The 19,897-nt window shown below is 38.0% G+C and overlaps 1 protein-coding gene across 4 annotated transcripts in view; it reads left to right on the forward strand.

Moving 5' to 3' along the window:
• The window catches only part of ANO1 (anoctamin 1), a 135,878-nt gene that overhangs the window by 41,248 nt on the left and 74,733 nt on the right, over positions 1–19,897 (forward strand). For all 4 annotated transcript variants that reach the window (XM_090032895.1, XM_090032892.1, XM_090032894.1 and 1 more), the window contains exons 2-5: positions 7,241–7,419; positions 12,102–12,428; positions 16,431–16,529; positions 18,177–18,328. In XM_090032895.1, the coding sequence (XP_089889021.1) occupies positions 7,241–7,419; positions 12,102–12,428; positions 16,431–16,529; positions 18,177–18,328 (757 nt within the window). The remainder of the gene's footprint in view (positions 1–7,240; positions 7,420–12,101; positions 12,429–16,430; positions 16,530–18,176; positions 18,329–19,897) is intronic.

The raw sequence follows: 19,897 nt of genomic DNA on the forward strand, positions 1-19,897 counted from the left end.
TATGGAAAATTTTCAGGTGGCTGCGGCCCCCCTTCCCCATAGTTCCCTAGCAGGGCTGCCCCAAGTGCAGCCTGGGCCAGCCCCTGTCAGGAAGAGCCCGGCATAGTCCCAGCCCACAGTAACAGCCCACCCTGCCCCACGCAGGTCTGGGGGCACATATTCCCCCATGCCCTCCCAAGGTACACACAACAGCAGGAGCTGCCCCCCACCCCGCACCCTCCGGATGAGCCACGGCTCCATCCTGCACCCCACCCCACCCCACCCCGTCCCAGCTGGGCAGCACCTGCCCCAGCCCCACTGCCTCCCTCCCTCACTGCAGGGGCCTTGATCTTCTCCCCCCCATGCTCCTTTACTTCGCCATCCGCTTTCACCACAACAGACTTACCAGCTGGACACTGCTCTTTAAGCTTCCAGGCTGCATATTGAAAATCAGATTGGTATTGACTGATGTGACTCCTTAAAAATCAGCTATCAGTATCAGCCCCAAAAATCTCAAGCAGTGCACCTCTAGTGGGTGACTCTGGCTTCTTGATTCAGTCCATGATGCACTGTTTCTGCCACTCCCACTTTTCCATCTCTTTTTGTCATTGTAAGGTTTCAAAGTACAGAAATCCTTGCAGCAGACTTTGACTTCATTTGCAACAGTCCTGGGAGATAGTCTCCCATGAGTTGATGTTGATGTTGCGTATTTTTCAAGTTGGTCTTGAGGATGTCTTTGAAGTGCTTTCTCTACCCTCCTCTTCCAGATGGATATTAAGGAATAGTGAAATTGCTGGCAATGCCACCCAGAAAGAAGTAGCTTAATTTTAACCAAATGCTTGTTCAGTGAAATAGGCTCAATGCTGCTGCTTAAATGCTGTTCAGCCATGTGCATATAATGCTCTTACCATATAGTGTGAGAGATTTATGAGTCATAGTAAGTATTCTCTTGGGTATCACATACTTTGCAGTTTCTCTGAAACACACAACAATTATTAGGACAAAATATAAGGCAATGCATGAGAAACTATAGAAGAATCTTTAGGGGCAGAGTCTGCACAACGAGAATTCCAATTGGCATTAAAGCCAAGAAACTAGGACCGGAACTTTAAAGAAAATGTCTGACTGGCTCTCCATGTTGGCCATTCATAAATGGTATACTAAATATTTAGTTGCATCATTTTCTATATGTATTTCATGTAGTGTTTTCTGATTAGCAAACAGAGTTATGAGTCAATTAAATGGGAAATTTTTATTCGTCAAAAAAAAAGCCTAGAGTATATTCCTGGCTTATGTTATTTGTCCTAAAAAAATTTCCTACTTTTAATCTAAATAATTCTAAACACTAATTTTGTTGATGTCAGATTATGCACCATCTTTAAATATATTTAAAATACTACAGGAATTGAAAGTAACACAGTTTATTTAAAAGAATGATAGATTTGGGTATGTGTCTGCTGCAGCCGTCACTAAAGGAATGCTTAAATGCGGTTAAAGTATAATGGAAAGGTTGAAGCGCAAAGTATAGCCATAAGCCATCAAAATAAATGTTAAATATGCTTAATATTCTGAACAGTACCCCAGAAATAAGTGTCATGGTCTGCACCAGAGTGCTTTTATCTTCTATGCCAGATCAGCAAATGTGAACTGGCAAATTACGTGTACATTGGGATTTTAGCTAAGTGGTTTGCATTGACCTATTTAGTATTAAATTAAATTCTGACATCACCTCTGAATAGAAAAAAATACTTTAAACTTGTTCTAACTGGCATTATAGCAATAAAGTGCTCACATTTTCCTTATTTTCAAGTTATAATAAAACAGTTTTATGATTCCATGCCTGTTACATTTACACTTATTTTTGCATGTGCTGTTAGGCTTCTGGTGTGAAAACACAGGTGTAAGCATATCTGAGTAATCTGAACAGGTCTTCAGCCTCCTACTATGGCTTAATGAAATCCATTCAGAAATGCAGTCTCTGGGCACATGGAGCTTGCCACTTTTTTTCTTCATTTAAAACTTTATCTTTTCTTGTATCTTGCTTCACCAGAATATGTTTGTTCTCTTTCTTAAATACCACTTTTAGAGTAACAACTCTGTGTTCACAGTTACATTGCACAAGTCCTGAAAAATATACAGATTCAGTAGGTTAGGATAAAAAGTAGAGATCTGCTCCCATTTCTTGTGATCTCATTGGAGTCATTAGCATCTTTTTTATTGTATGGGGTTTTTTTATGCATGATCCATTCTGTTGTAATTTAGTACTATGTCTAGACATTCCATACTAAGCTACATGTCTGTTATTAAGCACAAGGTACAGAATAGATGCTATATAGTTTTATGATCACTAAATGAATAGAGAATGAAAATTTTAGGTCTTTAGGATGCTTCAGCTGATCACATGGTATCATCTCCATACATTCAAGAAGTGTGTTGGGTGGAGTAGCACAGACATGAACACACAAGATTGATAAAAATGCAATGGTTGCTCCATAACATAAGGTTGTATTGACACTCCCTTCCTTCAAAATCTGTTTTTGACTGCACACCTACCTACATGTCCTAAAGGAAAATCATTTTATTATTAGAGCTAGTTATTCATCAGTGGATGGCTAAGGTTTCAGATTTATAATGGATGCCATGTAAGTGTGGGAGCTCAGCATCAAGATTCCAATGAAGTAAGGGACTTATGCCAAAGTTCAAGGAACCCAGGAAGTATAAAAGGAGAAGTGAAGCTCTACAGAATTGTGGTATCTGTGTACCATAGTTCAGGGCCATCCAAGTGGTAGCCTAGGGGCTGCATGCAGCTTGCTACGGGTTAAGAGCTGCACCCCACTACTGCCCAGCTGCAACAGTTTCCAGGATCCCCCTCCCTCCTTTGGCTTCTGCTGCCTCCTTCTACCCTAGGGGGTATTACAGCAGGAATGTCAGGAAGCAGAGGGTGAGTTTGTGGTTGCATGGGCACATGGTACAGCAGTATGAAAGAAGCCTATTTGGGCATGTGGTGCACCAGGGGGTGCCCATACTGCATGCTGTCCATGGCCCATGGCCTGTTCTGGTGCAGCTCATAGGGCATGCAGCCCTGACTGCTTAGAAGTTTCATAGATTTCATAGATTTCATAGACATTAGGGCTATCATCGAGTCCAGCCCCCTGCCCAAAGGGCAGGAAGTCAGCTGGGGTCAGAGGATCCCAGCAAGATAAGCATCCAATTTACTCTTGAAGGTGTTCAATGTAGGTGCTTGAACCACCTCCGCTGGCAGACTGTTCCAGACCTTGGGGGCTCGGACAGTAAAGAAATTCTTCCTTATGTCCAGCCTAAAGCGGTCTTGCAGGAGTTTGTGACAGTTCGACCTAGTCATCCCTTGGGGCGCTCTGGTGAACAAACGTTCCCCCAGATTTTGGTGGTCACCCTTGATAAACTTATAGGTGGCCATCAGATCACCCCTAAGCCTACGCTTTTCCAGGCTAAAGAGTCCCATGTCTCTCAGCCTGTCATCATAAGATCTGTTTTCCTGACCTCTGATCATGCGCGTGGCTTTCCTCTGGACTCTCTCAAGCTTCTCCACGTCCTTTTTGAATTGTGGAGCCCAAAACTGGACGCAGTACTCCAGCTGCGGCCTCACCAAGGCCGAGTACAAGGGGAGAATGACGTCCCGGGATTTGCTCTAGAGTTGGACAGCTCTGCCATAGTTATAGGTGCACAAGCAAGCTTGAGATGCTTGAACTGTGCGCTAAAGCTAAGTCACACTTCATATTCCCCTTCACACACTAGATTTAACACTGTCACTACAATGAACATCTAGCTTCCATATATGGAAGACATGGCATTCATAAGCCCTGGAAGGCATCATAATGTTCATTTGGTGTGTTTGCATCTTTCAGCCATGTGTCGCTACTAACTGAGTTTTGAAGCCTCTGTCTCTTCAGGATTAGACAAAGAACCCCTTGGATCCCCAAAATACTTAGAGAGTCTAGTTCATCTGAACTAAAGCATTCTAAATGAAAGCCTTATGAACATACCTAAAAATCCTGGGAGGATATAGGTGATTAAAGGAACTTAGAGATGCAATTTTGGTTGAAATTTGTTTTGGTGACTGATAAATTCATTGAAATATACAGTTGAAGTCCAAGAAAGAGGAAAATGTTTTGGAAAAGAATTAAACCATTTGTTCTAATACTTTCAAAATAAACACATTCTACTTTTCACTCAGAAATCCACTTTTAGTTCTGAAACTTTACGTTTTTGACAATATTTAAGCAAGTAAATAACTCGAAAGTTAAAAAAACCTTTTTATTTTGGTTCAAAAAAATCTTTCACTTAGTCTAAAATAAATTAGCATTTCTTAGGTTAAACAAAATTTTTCAGACCAAACAGAACCAACATTTCTCCCCACCCGCTTTTGTTTTATTTCCTGGAAAGTTTCCATTTCAACTAACAGTTCTACTTTTGGTTGGCCTGAATTCAAATTTTCTTTAGGTTTTCAGTTCAGCCAGAAAGCAAAATTATTATTCACACAACTCTTACTAGAGAGATTTTGATTGCATAGACCTAATGAGGTATGCCATTTTTTTAAAGAAGCCATACCTAATCAGCACAAAAGAAAGATTTGTAAAGGTCCATAGGGATTCAATGATGTTAGGGGCTGGAAGGGACCTTACAAGATCATTGGGTTTTATGCATGATCCATTCTGTTGTAATTTAGTACTATGTCTAAATGCACTTGGGCAGAAAAGACTGCTGGGGTCAGATGATGGATTTGAAGAACTTTTGGTGTCGTTCTAGCATGTAGAATAACTACAATATAGGCCATGATGAAATTACATACTCCATTTATGTGAAATCAATTCTACATAAATCAGGTAATAGAGATTTTTCCTTGATCACCAAGAAAAATCCAAGACTAGATTTTTGTTAAACAAGAATTAAATAATTGACAGTATTAGAGGAAACAATATGCATTAGAACTCGAAAATTATAGTAGCCCAGGCACTAAGAATCCATGCCATTGTAAGTTAAATTAAGAATTTGAAAGCACAGAAAAATATAATCAAGATGTGCTATGTAACCATATCTCAGTTTTTCAAGCATTTGCAGTTTTTTATGTTATTCTTAATAAATATTCTTTTCCATTTCTTATTTTAAAGTTGCTGTTATTTTTTTAACCTTTCTTGGAGCTGTCTAAAACTATTTACAGTGTAATCTGTAGAAGAGAAAAGCTTGGATTTAAACAGAAGTTTTAAAAAGAGTTCCCACTTTCAATTGCAAATACAGCTTTGCTATTTAAAAAAAAAATATATATATATATATATATATATATATAATCTCAAACTTTCACACAACTTGCATTTCCCCATTCAGGAAAGATCCCTCTGATTCCAGCAAAATTCCCCCGATAGCTTTATTTTTGCCTAAATACAGAAGTCAGGGTCAGGCCTTTTATTTAAACAAAATTAAAAAATGATAATTTCAAATGTAAATTTTTCAAATCAGAAGTGCTAGCCATTCATATTTTAGTCTTCTTGAAAAGACTAAGGGTCTAATTTACAGCCCACTGAATTCAATAGATTTTTTTCCATTGACTACAAAAAGCCTTCCATCAGGCCTCATATTTATATTTTAGTCTCAGTCATAGGATGTAAGTTTCTGTGATGACATCTATTAACAGATATAGATGTTATCTGTGACAAATTAAAGGCCATTATGTTGAAACTAGCTAAAAAGAGATATACAGGGTTTTTTTCAGCCTTTCATTCCACTCTGGAATTTGCTCCTATGAAATTTTATTGGGACAGTACTCATATACTCAAAAATCTAAAACAATCCCTCTTCTGTATAATTTATATTAAAGATATAGCAGGGTACATCATCAGCCCAATGAAATACCAAACTCCCTTTCTGGAGTCCCAGTTTCCATTCATGAAATAAATTGTTGGGACAGATATCTGTATTCCTAAATGCTTGATTTACACCTAACTGAAGATGCAGCTCACAGTTTGAATAAATTCAGGAGGACAAAAAATAGAAACATAAAGTGTAAAAATGTTATGGAACTGTATTTGCAATGAGTTTTCCTCCTTCCACCACCCCATTACATCCTTGTAGTTCCTCAACAGCCAGAAGGGATCTGAAAGAGATAGGAATAACTTTGCTATTAGTTTAAAAGGTACTCAGATAAAATGTGAGAGGTTATCAGTCTGCATTCCTTGCTGTTTAGCTGATCAGCAGCTGCACCTGCAAAGGGAGTTTTCTCCTCATAGTATAGCTTTGTTTAGCTGACCAGGTGTTATATGCTGTTTGTTTGACTTCTCTTAATCATCTGATGGACGTAAAGAGGAGGAATATATAAGGTAATTGGACCAGCAGCCTCTTGCACATGTTTTTCTGTGTACTTTAATTAGCTATTCAAAGCCAAATCCTGGAAGCCTTGTTTAATTCTTAGCCTTTCCTGAAACAAACTCCTAGCTAAACACAGACCAGTGAAAAAGTGTAGTTCTGCAGGTTTGGGTTTCATTGCCCTCAAATGAGTGAAATTTTACAAAGGTATACCTAGAAGGTATTGTATAAATATGCATAATGTATGTGGTTTACATTTTTCTACATCTTAGTTATCTGTTTGCTCAGAGTAGAACAAGTGTAGCTGAAACTGTTACATGAAAAAATCTAGAATGGCAAACTTGTGGTTTTGTAAATTGTATAGAAAAGTAACCACAAACCTGAAAGTTGTTTTGGTGAAGAAAAAAGTCTTCTCTCCAAAAGACAGTTTTATTTTAATGAGAAGCAGATTCTTCCTTTACATATGAAAATTCAAAGGGAAACTAGATGTATTCAGTTTTCCTTGAGGTAACACCATGGAGTCACAGACAATGAAAAAACCTCCCTGCTATACAATGAGAAAATGACATAAGACCTGTTCTCAGCTGCTAATGTTCAGAATAAGGTTCTTTAAGAAATATAGCAAGGTCCCTATGGGGGAGAGGAGAGACAATTAGTAAACAGTTCCTGAGATTTTATAAGCACTGTAACAAAATGAAACAAAACTTGAACTAAGCAAATATCCAGAAGAGAGCTGGGATGATCTTACAAGAATTGTGGCCATAGTCAGGATAGCAGGAGGCAAAGCTAAGAAAATAAGGGGTGGGAATAAGGAATGAAGGTGTAGGGACAGAAAACAAGCAGGAACAGGATATGTTTTAGCTTGAATAGTGCTGGGAGGGACAAGGGCTTGAAATAAAGACCAACCTGTTTGCTTTTCTTTTAGACTCTGACAGTGCTTTTCATGGGGTGGAATTTCTGCCAGAAAACCTCGGAGAGGCTCCAAACAAAACAGAAATGAGGGTGAATGAGAAATATTCATCTCTACCTGCTGAGGAGAAGGGGATTCACATTATCAACATCCGAGCTATTGAAGACATAGGATATGTCCAGCATGAAAGTACAGTAAGTAGAGGGGTTATTGGATGATAACATCTGGGTTTAGTGGCATGGAATCTGGTTTTTTTTATTCTCAGAATCCCTAGCCCCCCTCCATAAAACAAAGTTGCACATACAGGGTTGAGGTTAGATAATGTGCTCTTTGCACTTTTGCTTGTAAAATGAGATAAATTACTAGCTCTAAATACATAGGTAAACTAGAGGGTAAGGATTGATCTAAAGTATATAAAGGGTCACTTATTCCTGGTTTAAACAAGCCAGTGAACAAAGCTATGGGAGCCTTTCAAATCTATTTGGCTATATCAAAAAGAGATTATAAATGTCTTCATTTTTTTTTTAATCCCAAATCTATGCATATCCATTTGCACTGGACTGATATATTGATAACCCATAGCGTACTATAGGTTCCTGTTTTCTGAAAACATAAACACTAGGGAAAATGCTTTCTAAAATGTTTTTAAAACTTAAAACACCTAAACTGACTTGTAAATGGTTGATATAGATGGAGATACGTTTAGTACTTAGCACTGGCATAAGTATCTAAAAAGTCTGAATGTATGTGGCTAGGTAAGGAAGGGAATTGCGGCTGAGAAAGGGAATACTAATCTTACTTAACAGAAAAAACTAGAAATACAATAGTCTTTCTCCATTATTGAAAATGATAATACCATTTATTTCAAAGCGGTTATGCTGATTCATGCCAAACAAGAAATATTTTTTCAACCTGAATTTCACCAGCTTAAAAGAATTGCACTATTATTTCTTCAAAGCAGGACTAGCAAACTTACTAAAATCTTTCCACCCTGGCAGGTCACCTATGGTTTTTGAGATGACCTTATATTTTAGTAATTTTACTGAGGCCAAGTCTATGGACTCCTTAAGATGGCTAAGCCAGAATGCTTTACTGTGTTCTCATTAACAGTTCTTGTGGAGTTCAGGATCTCAACATATATGATATCTTAACCTAGATCTGTGTTTATCAGGTATATGGAGGAAGAAGGAATGGTGTTTGGATCTGTTTCATAGTCTCTGATTTCAGCAATTTTGAAAATAAGCTAGATTTTCTGCAGGGCTTAAAAATGTGAAGTGAGCCGGTATGGAGCTTAAATTCCAGGCTGAGTCCTTGCAGGACTTGCAGGCTCTATAGAGGATCGGGCAGAAATGAGAAGCTCTGTAAGGTTGGGTTCACTTGGGACAGACAAAGGAAGGAAGGGCATTTTTGTGTCCCCTTGAGCATTGGCACAGCTCCTGCACTCCTGTGGAACCATGGCCAACTCAATGCTTCTTTGGAACCTCACTGCTGTTCCTATTGTTTCAGGGTCCTGATGCACCTTTCTTACCTTTGGGAGCTTTGGTGCAGCTCTAAACCTCATCAAATAACTAGTGAATGATTCCAAGATTAAAGCATTTGCACCCAGAGAACAGAACACATTTTATCACTAAAGTAACATTTTCATAAAAGTTCTCCTCTGGACAGTGATAGCACATGAAAACCATAAAGAAAGATTGTTTTTCTGTTTCGTTAAGCATGCTAGAATGTGTTCAAAAGTTTCAGTAGGTAAAGCTGTTACTGGCTTACCTAGGGAAAGACTCCTGTCTCAAGATTAAATAAAAAAGAATTAGAATACAAATGAGATTTCCAAATGACGAGTCCAAATTCTGAAAGAAGCTGTATTCTTCCTCATTACTTTCGAGGCTAGATTGGTTTTTAGTGCAATTCCTTTCTTTTCTGGTGCTAATGGCTCCAAGGGAAAAAAGGAAAAGCACCTTCTGTATCAACTTTCATATCCTCTATCACAGAGGTGGCAGGGGAGTTCATAAAAAGGGATTGCCATGTCTCTGCTGATTTTTAGATGGTACACTAGGAGTTGTAAGCAAGTAGTATACTTGCACTAACCTGCTAGAACTATCTGCCTAATCTAAAACAGGGCAGACCACAGAGTCGTGGTGCTGCAAGTGGAACCCTTGTAGCATTCCCAGTCTAGTCCATTTTTTTTAACTGTAATTATGAATACAGCACTTCCAGGGCTGTCCTGAAGCCAAGTATCCCAGAAAGTACTCCAAAGCCCAAGCCTTGATGCTGAGTTACCCCAGAAAACCCTATTCATTTCAGTAGGATTACCAGGTGCTCAGAACTTGACATGATCAAGACCTGAGCTTTACCTATTAGAGCTATGTTTTAATAAAGAATTCATCATTGGAGCCCCACTTCTCAAAGTGAAAAGAGAATGGTGGTCCTAATAGAAGCATTAAAGTTCCTAGATTTTACTGAGGGTGATCAGTTGTTTTAAACAGATTTGACATCATGAAGACTGAATTATATTATGTCCCTTAATATTTTGCTGCCACAAAAATCTACATGTCCATTTTAAGGGCGCAATTCAATCAGAATGAAAAGTTCAATGTATTCTTAGTGATGTAGAGCATGAGACTAATAGTTAATAATAATACTTCTGTTCTTTGTAGTGTCAAAGGGCCAACCAAGAATAGAGGCTTATTCTGTTAAGCACTGTACAGACACAGCGTAGTACATAGTCTGTGGACCCAAAGACCTTAACATTTAAACAGACAAAACACACACAAGCAGGAAAAAGATTATCACACAGAGTGAAAAAGTGAAATGGCAGCAAATGCCAATTTTGTTCGTACAGGCTTGGGGCTTAGTTAAGGGGGGCATGCTAAATGGAAAAACGAGTGAAGGGGGCACTAAAGGGAAGAGAGAGTTCTGGGGCACGGACAATGAAGGAAAGACTGAGAGGAGCACGATTGGAGTGAGACCAGGATTAATGGACTTTTAAGGGGTGCAGAGTAGGCATAAGGTAAGCAAACAACCAATCAGAACAGGACCGAGAAAGTTCAGTCAGAACTGTAGACAGTAGATTAATTTTCCTACACAAGACATGTGTCCTAAAATAAGTAAAGATTAAATTTAATATACCTTAATATTTTAATTATGTTGTTATTTGCTCACAGAAGAGTAGGGCCTTTGACCTGACTACTGTAAATCTGGCTCCCTCTTCAAAGTACTTTCTCACCCTTCTAACTCGAGTGAATATGATTTATTGCCTAAAGTGAATATTGTCCAAGTCAAAGTCTCCCCAGGCTTTGGCTCTTAAATATACAAAAACATGGGAGGAGATGTGCACGTAAGGCACTCCTTGACAGTAAGGACAATATGGAGCTAAAAACTTTACAGAGTTCTGAGGTTATAATTCTGGAGTCTTGTAAGTGTGGAAAGCACTGGGTTGGTATTACTAAAAAGAGACATACGCTGGACATACATGCTAAGAAGGCCTAAATATGTGGAAGGAAGGGCCTTTTCTGGGCTCAAAGTGAGAAGAGATGATAACGTTTAAACTCAGGCTACCCCATCCAACTGAAATCAGTTGGCTTTTAGCAGATATTACATGTATCCTGCATGGTGTTATTTTGGTCAGGTTCTAACATAAAGTAAGTTCTCATGCAGGCTGTAATATATATTTAGCTCCTTCCATCAGTGGGTATCATATCTGGCCTTTCTTTAAGAGGAAAAATGTTTTCCTGCGTATGCTTTAATCCACAGCTGTATGTACAGCAAACAGTTGATGCACCTGTCACAGCTGGACTGTAGCCTGTTTGATTTGCAACTGATGGACAGTTCCTGCCATTTGCCCCAGCAGTTCATTGCCGGTGAATGCATGTGGGGAATTAATTCCAAGTCTTCCTGAAAAATTAAAAGCCATGAATTGTGTGTGACCTCAGTCTCTGTTGCGTCATAGCTACAACTTGCATTTGTTATGAAAATAAGTAAATCTATTGGTCAGCTTCCCTCTTCAAAATTCTGTGTGCGCATTAAGGGCAGATTTTGGCATCTTGTTTGAAAAGCTCTGACTAAATAACAAGTTACTTCCGTGCCTTATAGTACTGCTGTTTCCATATTTGCCTGGTAGCAAGAAATATTTTTAACTGCATGTGCAGTTTCAGACATGGTGCAACACTGAAAGCATAGATGGCTTTTAATGAATAATGCATAATTCCAAGTCTGGAGTAAATATTTCTACTACCAGGAAATTTTAGTGAGACTTGGACTTTACATGAGGGAACAAAAATCATGAATTAAGTAAAGACTGACCACAGTCCACTTGCCATTTTTGACTGAGCTGTAGGACCATCTGGCTCCCTTCAGTCTCTGTCTAAGCTGATCTCATTTTTCAGATGATGCAAACTTGCAGCTATAGATAAGAGAAGCGAGAAATGTTTGCACATGATATTAATCTATTGGTCAGAATTAAAACACAGATGTCATGGGAAGAAAGGACAGATGATCTTAGTGGTAATTAACCCACAAAGGGGAAAACCAAACCCATCACGTAGCTGGCTTATGAATCTGGGGGTTGGTAATTAGATTAAATCCCAGGCATGTTATCTATCTCTTTCTGGGCAATAGAACCTCAGCAGATCAATCAGCAAAACTACAGGTGTTAACTTGCAAAATTCTTCCTAGTAAGTTGTATGGGAGGGCTTCCCTTATGCTCCAGGGTATTTGAAAATAGGATGTTCTTTTCCCTGTGTAAGAAGGAACACTTTATCTGAATTTGAGGTTGGCTTTATTTAATGTTTGGTGCGTTTGGTATCCATGTCAACAAGGGTATTAATAACACTTCTTATTCTTTTTTTCTCTCCCTCTTTTCTTCACCTCTCATTTACAGTTATTAAACTCACTGTCTAGAGATCCAGATGCCAACTGCAAATATGGACTCTATTTTAGAGATGGCAAGAGGAAAGTGGATTATATCTTGGTTTATCATTACAAAAAATCCTCTATGGGCAGAACACTCACTAAACTAATTCATCACAATGATGCAAGTGCTCGAAACACCAAACAGGATCATCCACTTCCTGGGAAGGGAGTGAACCTTGACATGGGAGAAAGTGAGCCACAGATGGACTACCATGAAGATGACAAGAGATTCCGTAGAGAGGAGTATGAGAGCAACCTCATTGAGGCGGGTCTGGAACTGGAAAGAGATGAAGATGTAATTAACCTTTTCAGCTTCCTAAGAGTAACATAACAAGTGAGGGCCAAATATTAAGACATAGTGGGCACATCTCCACAAGACACTACGTTGCTGTAGCAATGTGCTATGGTGATGTAGCATTAGCAGGCACAAACCGTGATGCCGCAGCTATGTCACCATAGCAATGCACTCCCTCACTATAGTGCACTACTGCAGCAATTTAGCAGCTAAAATTAACCATGTGCCACCAGCATGGCACAGTACAGGCTGTTACAGCACCATCATTTAGTGCTTCCAAAAGGAAGTAGCACAGTAGCAACGGTACCGTAGGGTGACGTGTAGATGTGCCCACTGAGAATCTGACTGCAGTGAAAGGTACAGGTATTCAGTGTCTGAGGAATCTGGCCTTTAGTATACATAGTGCCACTGACATCAGCCACAACACACGCAACTGGATCAGGATTATACTGTGGTTAATATCACACTGGTATGCAGCTCAGTTACTGAAGCAGCATGTTTGTTTATCCTTAACTTTAATTCATTTATACTTCTTTTTTCAGGAACAAACATGACAGCTAGGCTTCTGATAGTATTTCCATGATCCAGAAAATAAAGTACCTTGGGCATGTCTACACATTCATTAATGTACCATAGTAACTGTGCATTCGGTTTAGTTCTTGTGTAATCAAGTATTAAATCAAAAAGGAGCACACCTTTTTAGTGACACTACTGTGCAGTAGCCTAATAATACTGCACAGTAGTGTATTAGCACTGTTTGTGCTGTGATGCACTATTGTGCAGTATTATTGGTTTACTGAGCAGTTAGCATCTTGTGTAGATGTGGCCTTTGAACATTAAGTAAAAGTAAAGCCGGAATACAGCTAAAACTGTCTTATCTAACATTTTTACGTATATGAATGGATAGCCTGTATTTTTCCATACATGAATGGATAGCCTGTATTTTTCCATACATATACTGGAAATGTGTAATTCCTATAGCTTCCATAGCATTAGACTGCTTCAAAAAAAGGAAAAAGAAACATGTTGTGAAATAATTAAGCACAGTAGTGCTGTGTTTTATAGTATGGGAGGGATAAAACCCCAAAATGGGACTAGGGAAAGGCCAATGAGGCAGGAATTCACACACTCTCCCTTAGATTATGCAAGTTCCTCCACAAAAAGCTAATGAATTTTGTGGATTTTAGGTGCTGGGCAGTAGACTGAGTAAAAATAGGTAGAGTTCCTTTATATATCATTCTCTCAAGAAAACACTGCTGAGAAATTCCCAAATAAGACCCACAAAGACCTGCCCCTAATTGACTGCACCCTAGAAAGGTGGAAATATTAAGACTTAAGGTGGTAAAGAGTCAATAGTGGCAAGGTTCCTGAAGATGTCAGAGTGTTGAAGGAAGAGAAAAGACAGGAAAGTAGCACAGAGGCTCTGTACATATCTTGGACATTTCTGCAGATGATAAAGTTGTCCAGCTCTCATATTGGGGAGCTCTTTCACCTACCCAAGCCTATAAAACCTTCCCCCTCTTCCTCAGAAAACTCTTAAAGAGTTCAGACACCTGAAGATTTTCCCCCATTTCCCTCATCCTATGGCTTTTTTCTAACCGTTTCTTTTTTCTTCTCCCCTTCTGTTAAAATTGTAACCAACAAAAAAGTTGAGGTGGATAGAAAAGAAAAAGAGGGGTTGATCAATGTCAGTCCTAAGAGACAATGTATATCATCATTGTAACCTTTAACACATCTTGCAGTTGAGCTTATATTATAGTTTAATATACTTTACAAAAGTTTTTAAGATGGGCACAAAATAGAATATAGGATTTGAACACTTGTGAATTTCTGGGAATATTCAAAATAAAAAAATGCAAATTTGACCTGAGCCCCAGATTAGAGTAATTTTTGTATTTCTAAAATCTTTATCTGAATCCGAAGTTTCTCATTTTGGGATCTCTTCTGGAAACTACATAATTATCTCTTTAATGAAATGAGTCGGTGCCCTTGCATTATTACAGCTAGAATGGAGTCTGAAGCAACCCTGAAAAACCTGAAAGTTTGGTCATTTTTCACTCTGAGTTGTGAGGCTGAACATCACCTGTAATTCAAATTTTATTGAGTTATGAGCAGTGAATTTGTTGCACCTCAGTCTAACATCCAAGAGCATGAAATCTGCTCCTGGGAACCTTTAGTAAATGCTCTAGGTTAAGCTCATGGATCTAAGATGTAATTTCATCCTTCCATTCTGTTTAGAGATCAGCAGTATATCATATAAATCCTTTCACCTGCACAACAAAAATAATATGTTCTATTAAAAGACACTGACTATGTAGAATAATTAAGATGTGTGTGAAGTGCTGCCAGTACAATTAATAGGATGGCCATAGTTCTATTAATTTCCAAGGAAGCAGCTATATTTTAATTAAGTGATCCAGAAATATGGTTAAGGTTGCAATGGAGGCAGGTAAACATTTTGTGAGTTTTAGTTGCAGGACCTTAAATGTGGTGCTAAGCACTTTAGGTCTGTGTTTTTAGTACATATGGATGTATGCCCATTAAATATTTATAAATATACACATATGTGAAATTTATTTTTCTTTTTCCACTTCTGTATTCCTAACATACACTTAAAATACAAATACATTCCTGAATGTAAATAACAGGAGCCTTCCATGAACCTTGCAAACAGCTTGGAACTCTTGTGCCAAGTCATGCAGCTTTTAAATAGAAGGCTATATGTATGTTCCCACCTATGATGTGTAATACTGCTTTCAAGGATGATAGCCTCAGAGTTTAAACCAGGACTCCATGCATAGAGAGTTACTATCTTTTTAATAAAAGATAACAAAACAGGAGAGAAATTAATAGAGATGTGAGGGACAGACATCTATGTCAAATTCCATGTCCAAAGCTTGAGTGCAGGGCAAAAAGCTTGAGCTTGAATAGCATGCCATGAAGTTATGTCACATGTTAATAATATGTTAATATGTAATATGTTAATATTAGTTTAAAGTGAGCATTTGTTGAAGAGAAGATGTATATTAAGTTGCTTAAACTCGCCTTTGTGCAGTAAAACTCATAGATGTTTTTTTGAAGCTGTGCCATATTGGAAAGGGCAGATATTTATGTCCCCTGAGTAATGAATTTCTGGAAAGCAGGTGCAGAATATTGCAGACTGGAAACAAGCTTTTATAACTGTATAAACTAGTAAAGCAGCAAGGATAGAAATATAATACTGAAGTGCTATTTAAAGTTATGCTTTCATTTATATTTAATAATCTGTTGAACTGGTAAAAGATAGGTACAGTTCACTCTGGGGTATTGAGGTGACAAATGAAAAAACACTATTACAGTGTGAACATTTAAATAAAAATGTGTTTGAGGTCAAGCTTCAAATCTAAGAACTGAGATGATTTCAGATCAATAGGAGCCAAATGTAATGGCTAAGATTTCTCTCTAGTTTGTATACTAATGTACGTAAGGCTTAGACAGCCTTTCAGTAAATACATTCATATTATGAAATATTTGTTAATCATTATCTGATATTTTCTTTTTTTTCTGATTAAGAAGCTTATCATCCAAGATCAGATTTCCTCATCTCTAAATTGTCCAGTGTTTTTTGGCTCTCTCTTACAAGGGGACTGTGGTTCTTATCCTTCAAGTTATCTGGCATTTGCAGTAAGATACTACTGACGATCCTTAACTCTCAAACTTCACAGGAACAGTCCCAATGTGCTTGATGTAAATTGAGTTGCTAAGTACATTTTCTTTGTCCATGGCAATTACCCTTTATTTTCCAAACAGCTAGTCATTCTGTTAGAGAATAATGGTATTTAACATTTGTGGTACGAGCACCTGCAGTCAGTCAACCAAATAATACACTAAAGGATTGCATCAGAGTTATTTAGAAGTAGATGAAATTTTATTCTTCAGTCTGCAATTTCTGAAACTGGAGGAAAAGCAGCATCTTATTTTACCACTTATAAAGCATTTTCTCGTCCTTTCTTCCTGTTTTAGACTAAAATCCATGGGGTTGGATTCGTAAAAATACATGCTCCTTGGCATGTCTTGTGCCGGGAGGCAGAATTTCTGAAGCTGAAAATGCCTACAAAAAAGGTTAGTGCTGATTTTCTTTTTCTCCAGTAGTCACAACATGCACCTCTACATCAGCAAGTGTATGTGTATGCTGTTTTACATGCAAAAATTATATAGGGTTTTTCACCCTCAAAGTCTTTTTCAAACATTTATGAATCCTACAAAGGAAATTAGTATTATTTTGTTTTTTACCTTTATAGAAATGAGGCAGAGGGACTAATTGATTTCCATAAGGCCACAGAAAGAATTACTGTTGGAATCAGGAGAGAAATCAAGAGTTCCTGGGCCTCTGACTGCTTTCTATGCCGTATTTCATTCTTTCCACACATCTTGAAAGAGTAGGTTGCATGGACAACAATATTTTTTTCTCTCTACCAAGGCCCCAATCCTAAACAGGCCTGTAGGAGAACTATTTTTCATGCCAATAGTTCCATCGAGTTCAGGGAGTACTTATGTCAGAAACTAATCACGAATGTAAGTGTTCAAAAGATCTGGAACTAAATTACCATAGAATAAATTACCCTTCAGAATATTTGAAATGTCATTACAAAAATGATAGTGTATTTCCATCACAGGACAAAATTCATATAATCTTTGAGATATATATATCTGTACCTGCTCAGTGAGCATAACTTAGAGATGAATTAATATTAAATGACATTCCTAAGTGCAGGTCCCAGACTCTGCAGAGAGCAATCTGTAATGGAACAAGAAGCAGTTTCAAAACCCAAAGCAATTTATTACAAACCTAAAATTATACTTTGGTTTGAAATATGTATTAGGAGCCATTCTTAACTCACTTAACACATGATTTGCTTTAATTATATTTCCAATTTTAAACAAAAACCTGTTTTGCCCCTTGATATTAAAAGCTATGGTACCACATGGGAAAGAGTTTTTCATTGAATAGTGGCCAGGGGGAGAGGGGGAAAGATGCACACAGATTTCTCATCTTTCAGTCATAGTCCAGTAGAAAGGAGAAATGAACTTTTACCCAGTTGTGCCTAGAAATCAGCTCAAACCAAACCCATTCATTTGGTCACCTTCTACTTGAGAGATTAGATTCAAGGAATAACTGTGGGGCTCAGATTTTGAAGTTTGCCTTTCTTATTTAGCTTTTAAAGCATTTCCAGTATCTCTGGTACCACAGAATAGTGGTAGACCCAAATTGTCTTGGTGAAGAATATACGTAAAACTAGTTCTTTTCTACAAATGATGTAGGGTGCCAGAAATCCCTACAAGACATTCTCATGCAAGTCTTCCTATACCTCATGGAGCTCAGAAAGGAAATCCATTCAGCAGTTATTAGGAATAGTCTGTGGATCCTCCAGGACTTTCTCCTGTCCCACTAAGAAGGTTACAGAGGCCACAGAAATAACTTTTACCTTTAATTTGCAATAGTGTCCATAGAGAAACTTTGTGGTTTTCCCTCTAATAAAACAAATTACTTAGAATTGCAAAGAAGCAAGATTTTCTTCTAAAGAATAAATGAACTTCGAGTTTCCCTCAAGTTTACCATTCTGTATCCAAGAAGGTAGAGAGCCATAGCAGATTCCTCTGCTTCAGAAGATGAAAATGATAGTTTTATTCCTTATATTTCACCATTTTTTGTGAATAACTTGAAAGTAGTAAAGTTTTAATTGTATGTTTCTCTCTTTTTCTGCTTAGGTGTATCAAATCAATCAGGCCCATGGTCTTTTGAAAAAAATTAATTCTGTGATTCAAAAAATAACAGAACCCATCCAACCAAAAGTAGCAGAACACAAACCACAGACAATGAAACGCCTCTCCTACCCATTCTCCCGGGAGAAACAGCATTTGTAAGTGAAAGCTTCATCCAAACATACCATTTTTTATGTCAACAGATTCCAACTTTTTAATACATCTTGAAGCATGGAAAGATTAATGAAAAAAATGTCACCCCCTGGAAATCTGCAGTAATACTTATTAAAATTAAGATTTTTTTTTTTTCTTTTTCAATAAGTTAACATTAATTTAGTTCACAGTGCAGGAATAGGTTCTAAAAAAAAAGACCATTCTGTGATATTTGAGCTCATTTTAGCTGTCATCATGTATTTGATAAAACTTTTGAACAGAGTAACAAATCTGCCTTTTAGACTATAAAGATACATTTATACTGTAGCACTTATCGTTTTACCATGATTCTTTTCAATACAAAAACTAAATATTCAGAAAGATTTGTAGACAGGAATGTGGGTTGATTAATTTAATTGATTCACCTATTAATATTATATGGGTAGGTAATTCATGTTCATACAATCTATAAGGAAAGGGCAAGATCTGAAATCAGTGGGAGTTTTGTCATTCATTTCAATAGGAGCAGGCTTAAGTTTGGGCTTATTATGAGATCTTTAGAATAATTGGAATTGTGTATGGATGCAAGTAAGGAAAAATACAAGAGGAAGAATATGGCAGAATAATTTCTGTGTTGAGATGACTTTACAGGACCTCTTTCTCTGATGTCCAGAGAGATTTAAGATAACATGGCCTTAGTTTACACCTATATATTCTTCCTGCACTGCCCCTCTCCCACATACACAGCCATCTAAAACTTAGCACCATGTACATGTTTATTTTCATTTTTATGGCTATAATTGGGGACATACCTAAATCACAGCAAGAGAAAGCAATTTTCACAGCTTAGTCACAGACTGAAAAGTCAATTTTGGGTCATTTCACAGTGGCCCCTCCCCTCAACTCTGATTGGTGGAGAGGCCCCGGGAAGATGAGGGGGTGGCTGTCATTTTGACTGCTGGTTGCTGAGGGGCGAGGCCACATGGAAGGCACTGATTAGCAGAGAGGGTTGAGGGGGGTAGCTACCATCTTGACAGCTGCCCTTTGTGCCACTCTGCCAGCTGGCAACTTCCCCTCCCAGGCCAGCTGTGAGCCTGGGCTGCAATAGCAGCCAGAACCACTAACTCCCACTGGAAGCCAGCATTTTATTTTCGTTAAGTTGGGGGTTTTGGTTTTCCTGGAAAATCATGGTCAGTGCCATTTTTTTCATGGTGATTGAGATTTTCATGGAAACTAAAAAATGGCAATCACAAAGCTGCAATTTGAGTAGATTCCTAGCTGTAATATACCAAAAGGGAGCTTCATGCTAGGTTGTTATGAGGGAAAAAATTGACATATTTTAATTTTTAATAACAGTGTATGTGTCACGTTCAACTTGTCCCTACATTTGTAAAAATTACCCCAATATGTCAATTCATTGTATGAGGGATGTTCAGTTAATAAAATAATCTGATAGCTGGACATCCAATTTCCAACTTGCATGCCGGTTGAGAAGTACTTTTCTACCAGCCCAATCTTGGGGTTTTTCAGTTTGACCATCTAGGTAATTACTAAATAAAGGAGGCAAAGCCCAG

Source organism: Crocodylus siamensis, chromosome 2, assembly GCF_052110815.1.
Source record: "Crocodylus siamensis isolate JL-2025a chromosome 2, ASM5211081v1, whole genome shotgun sequence".
NCBI classification, from domain to species: domain Eukaryota; kingdom Metazoa; phylum Chordata; order Crocodylia; family Crocodylidae; genus Crocodylus; species Crocodylus siamensis.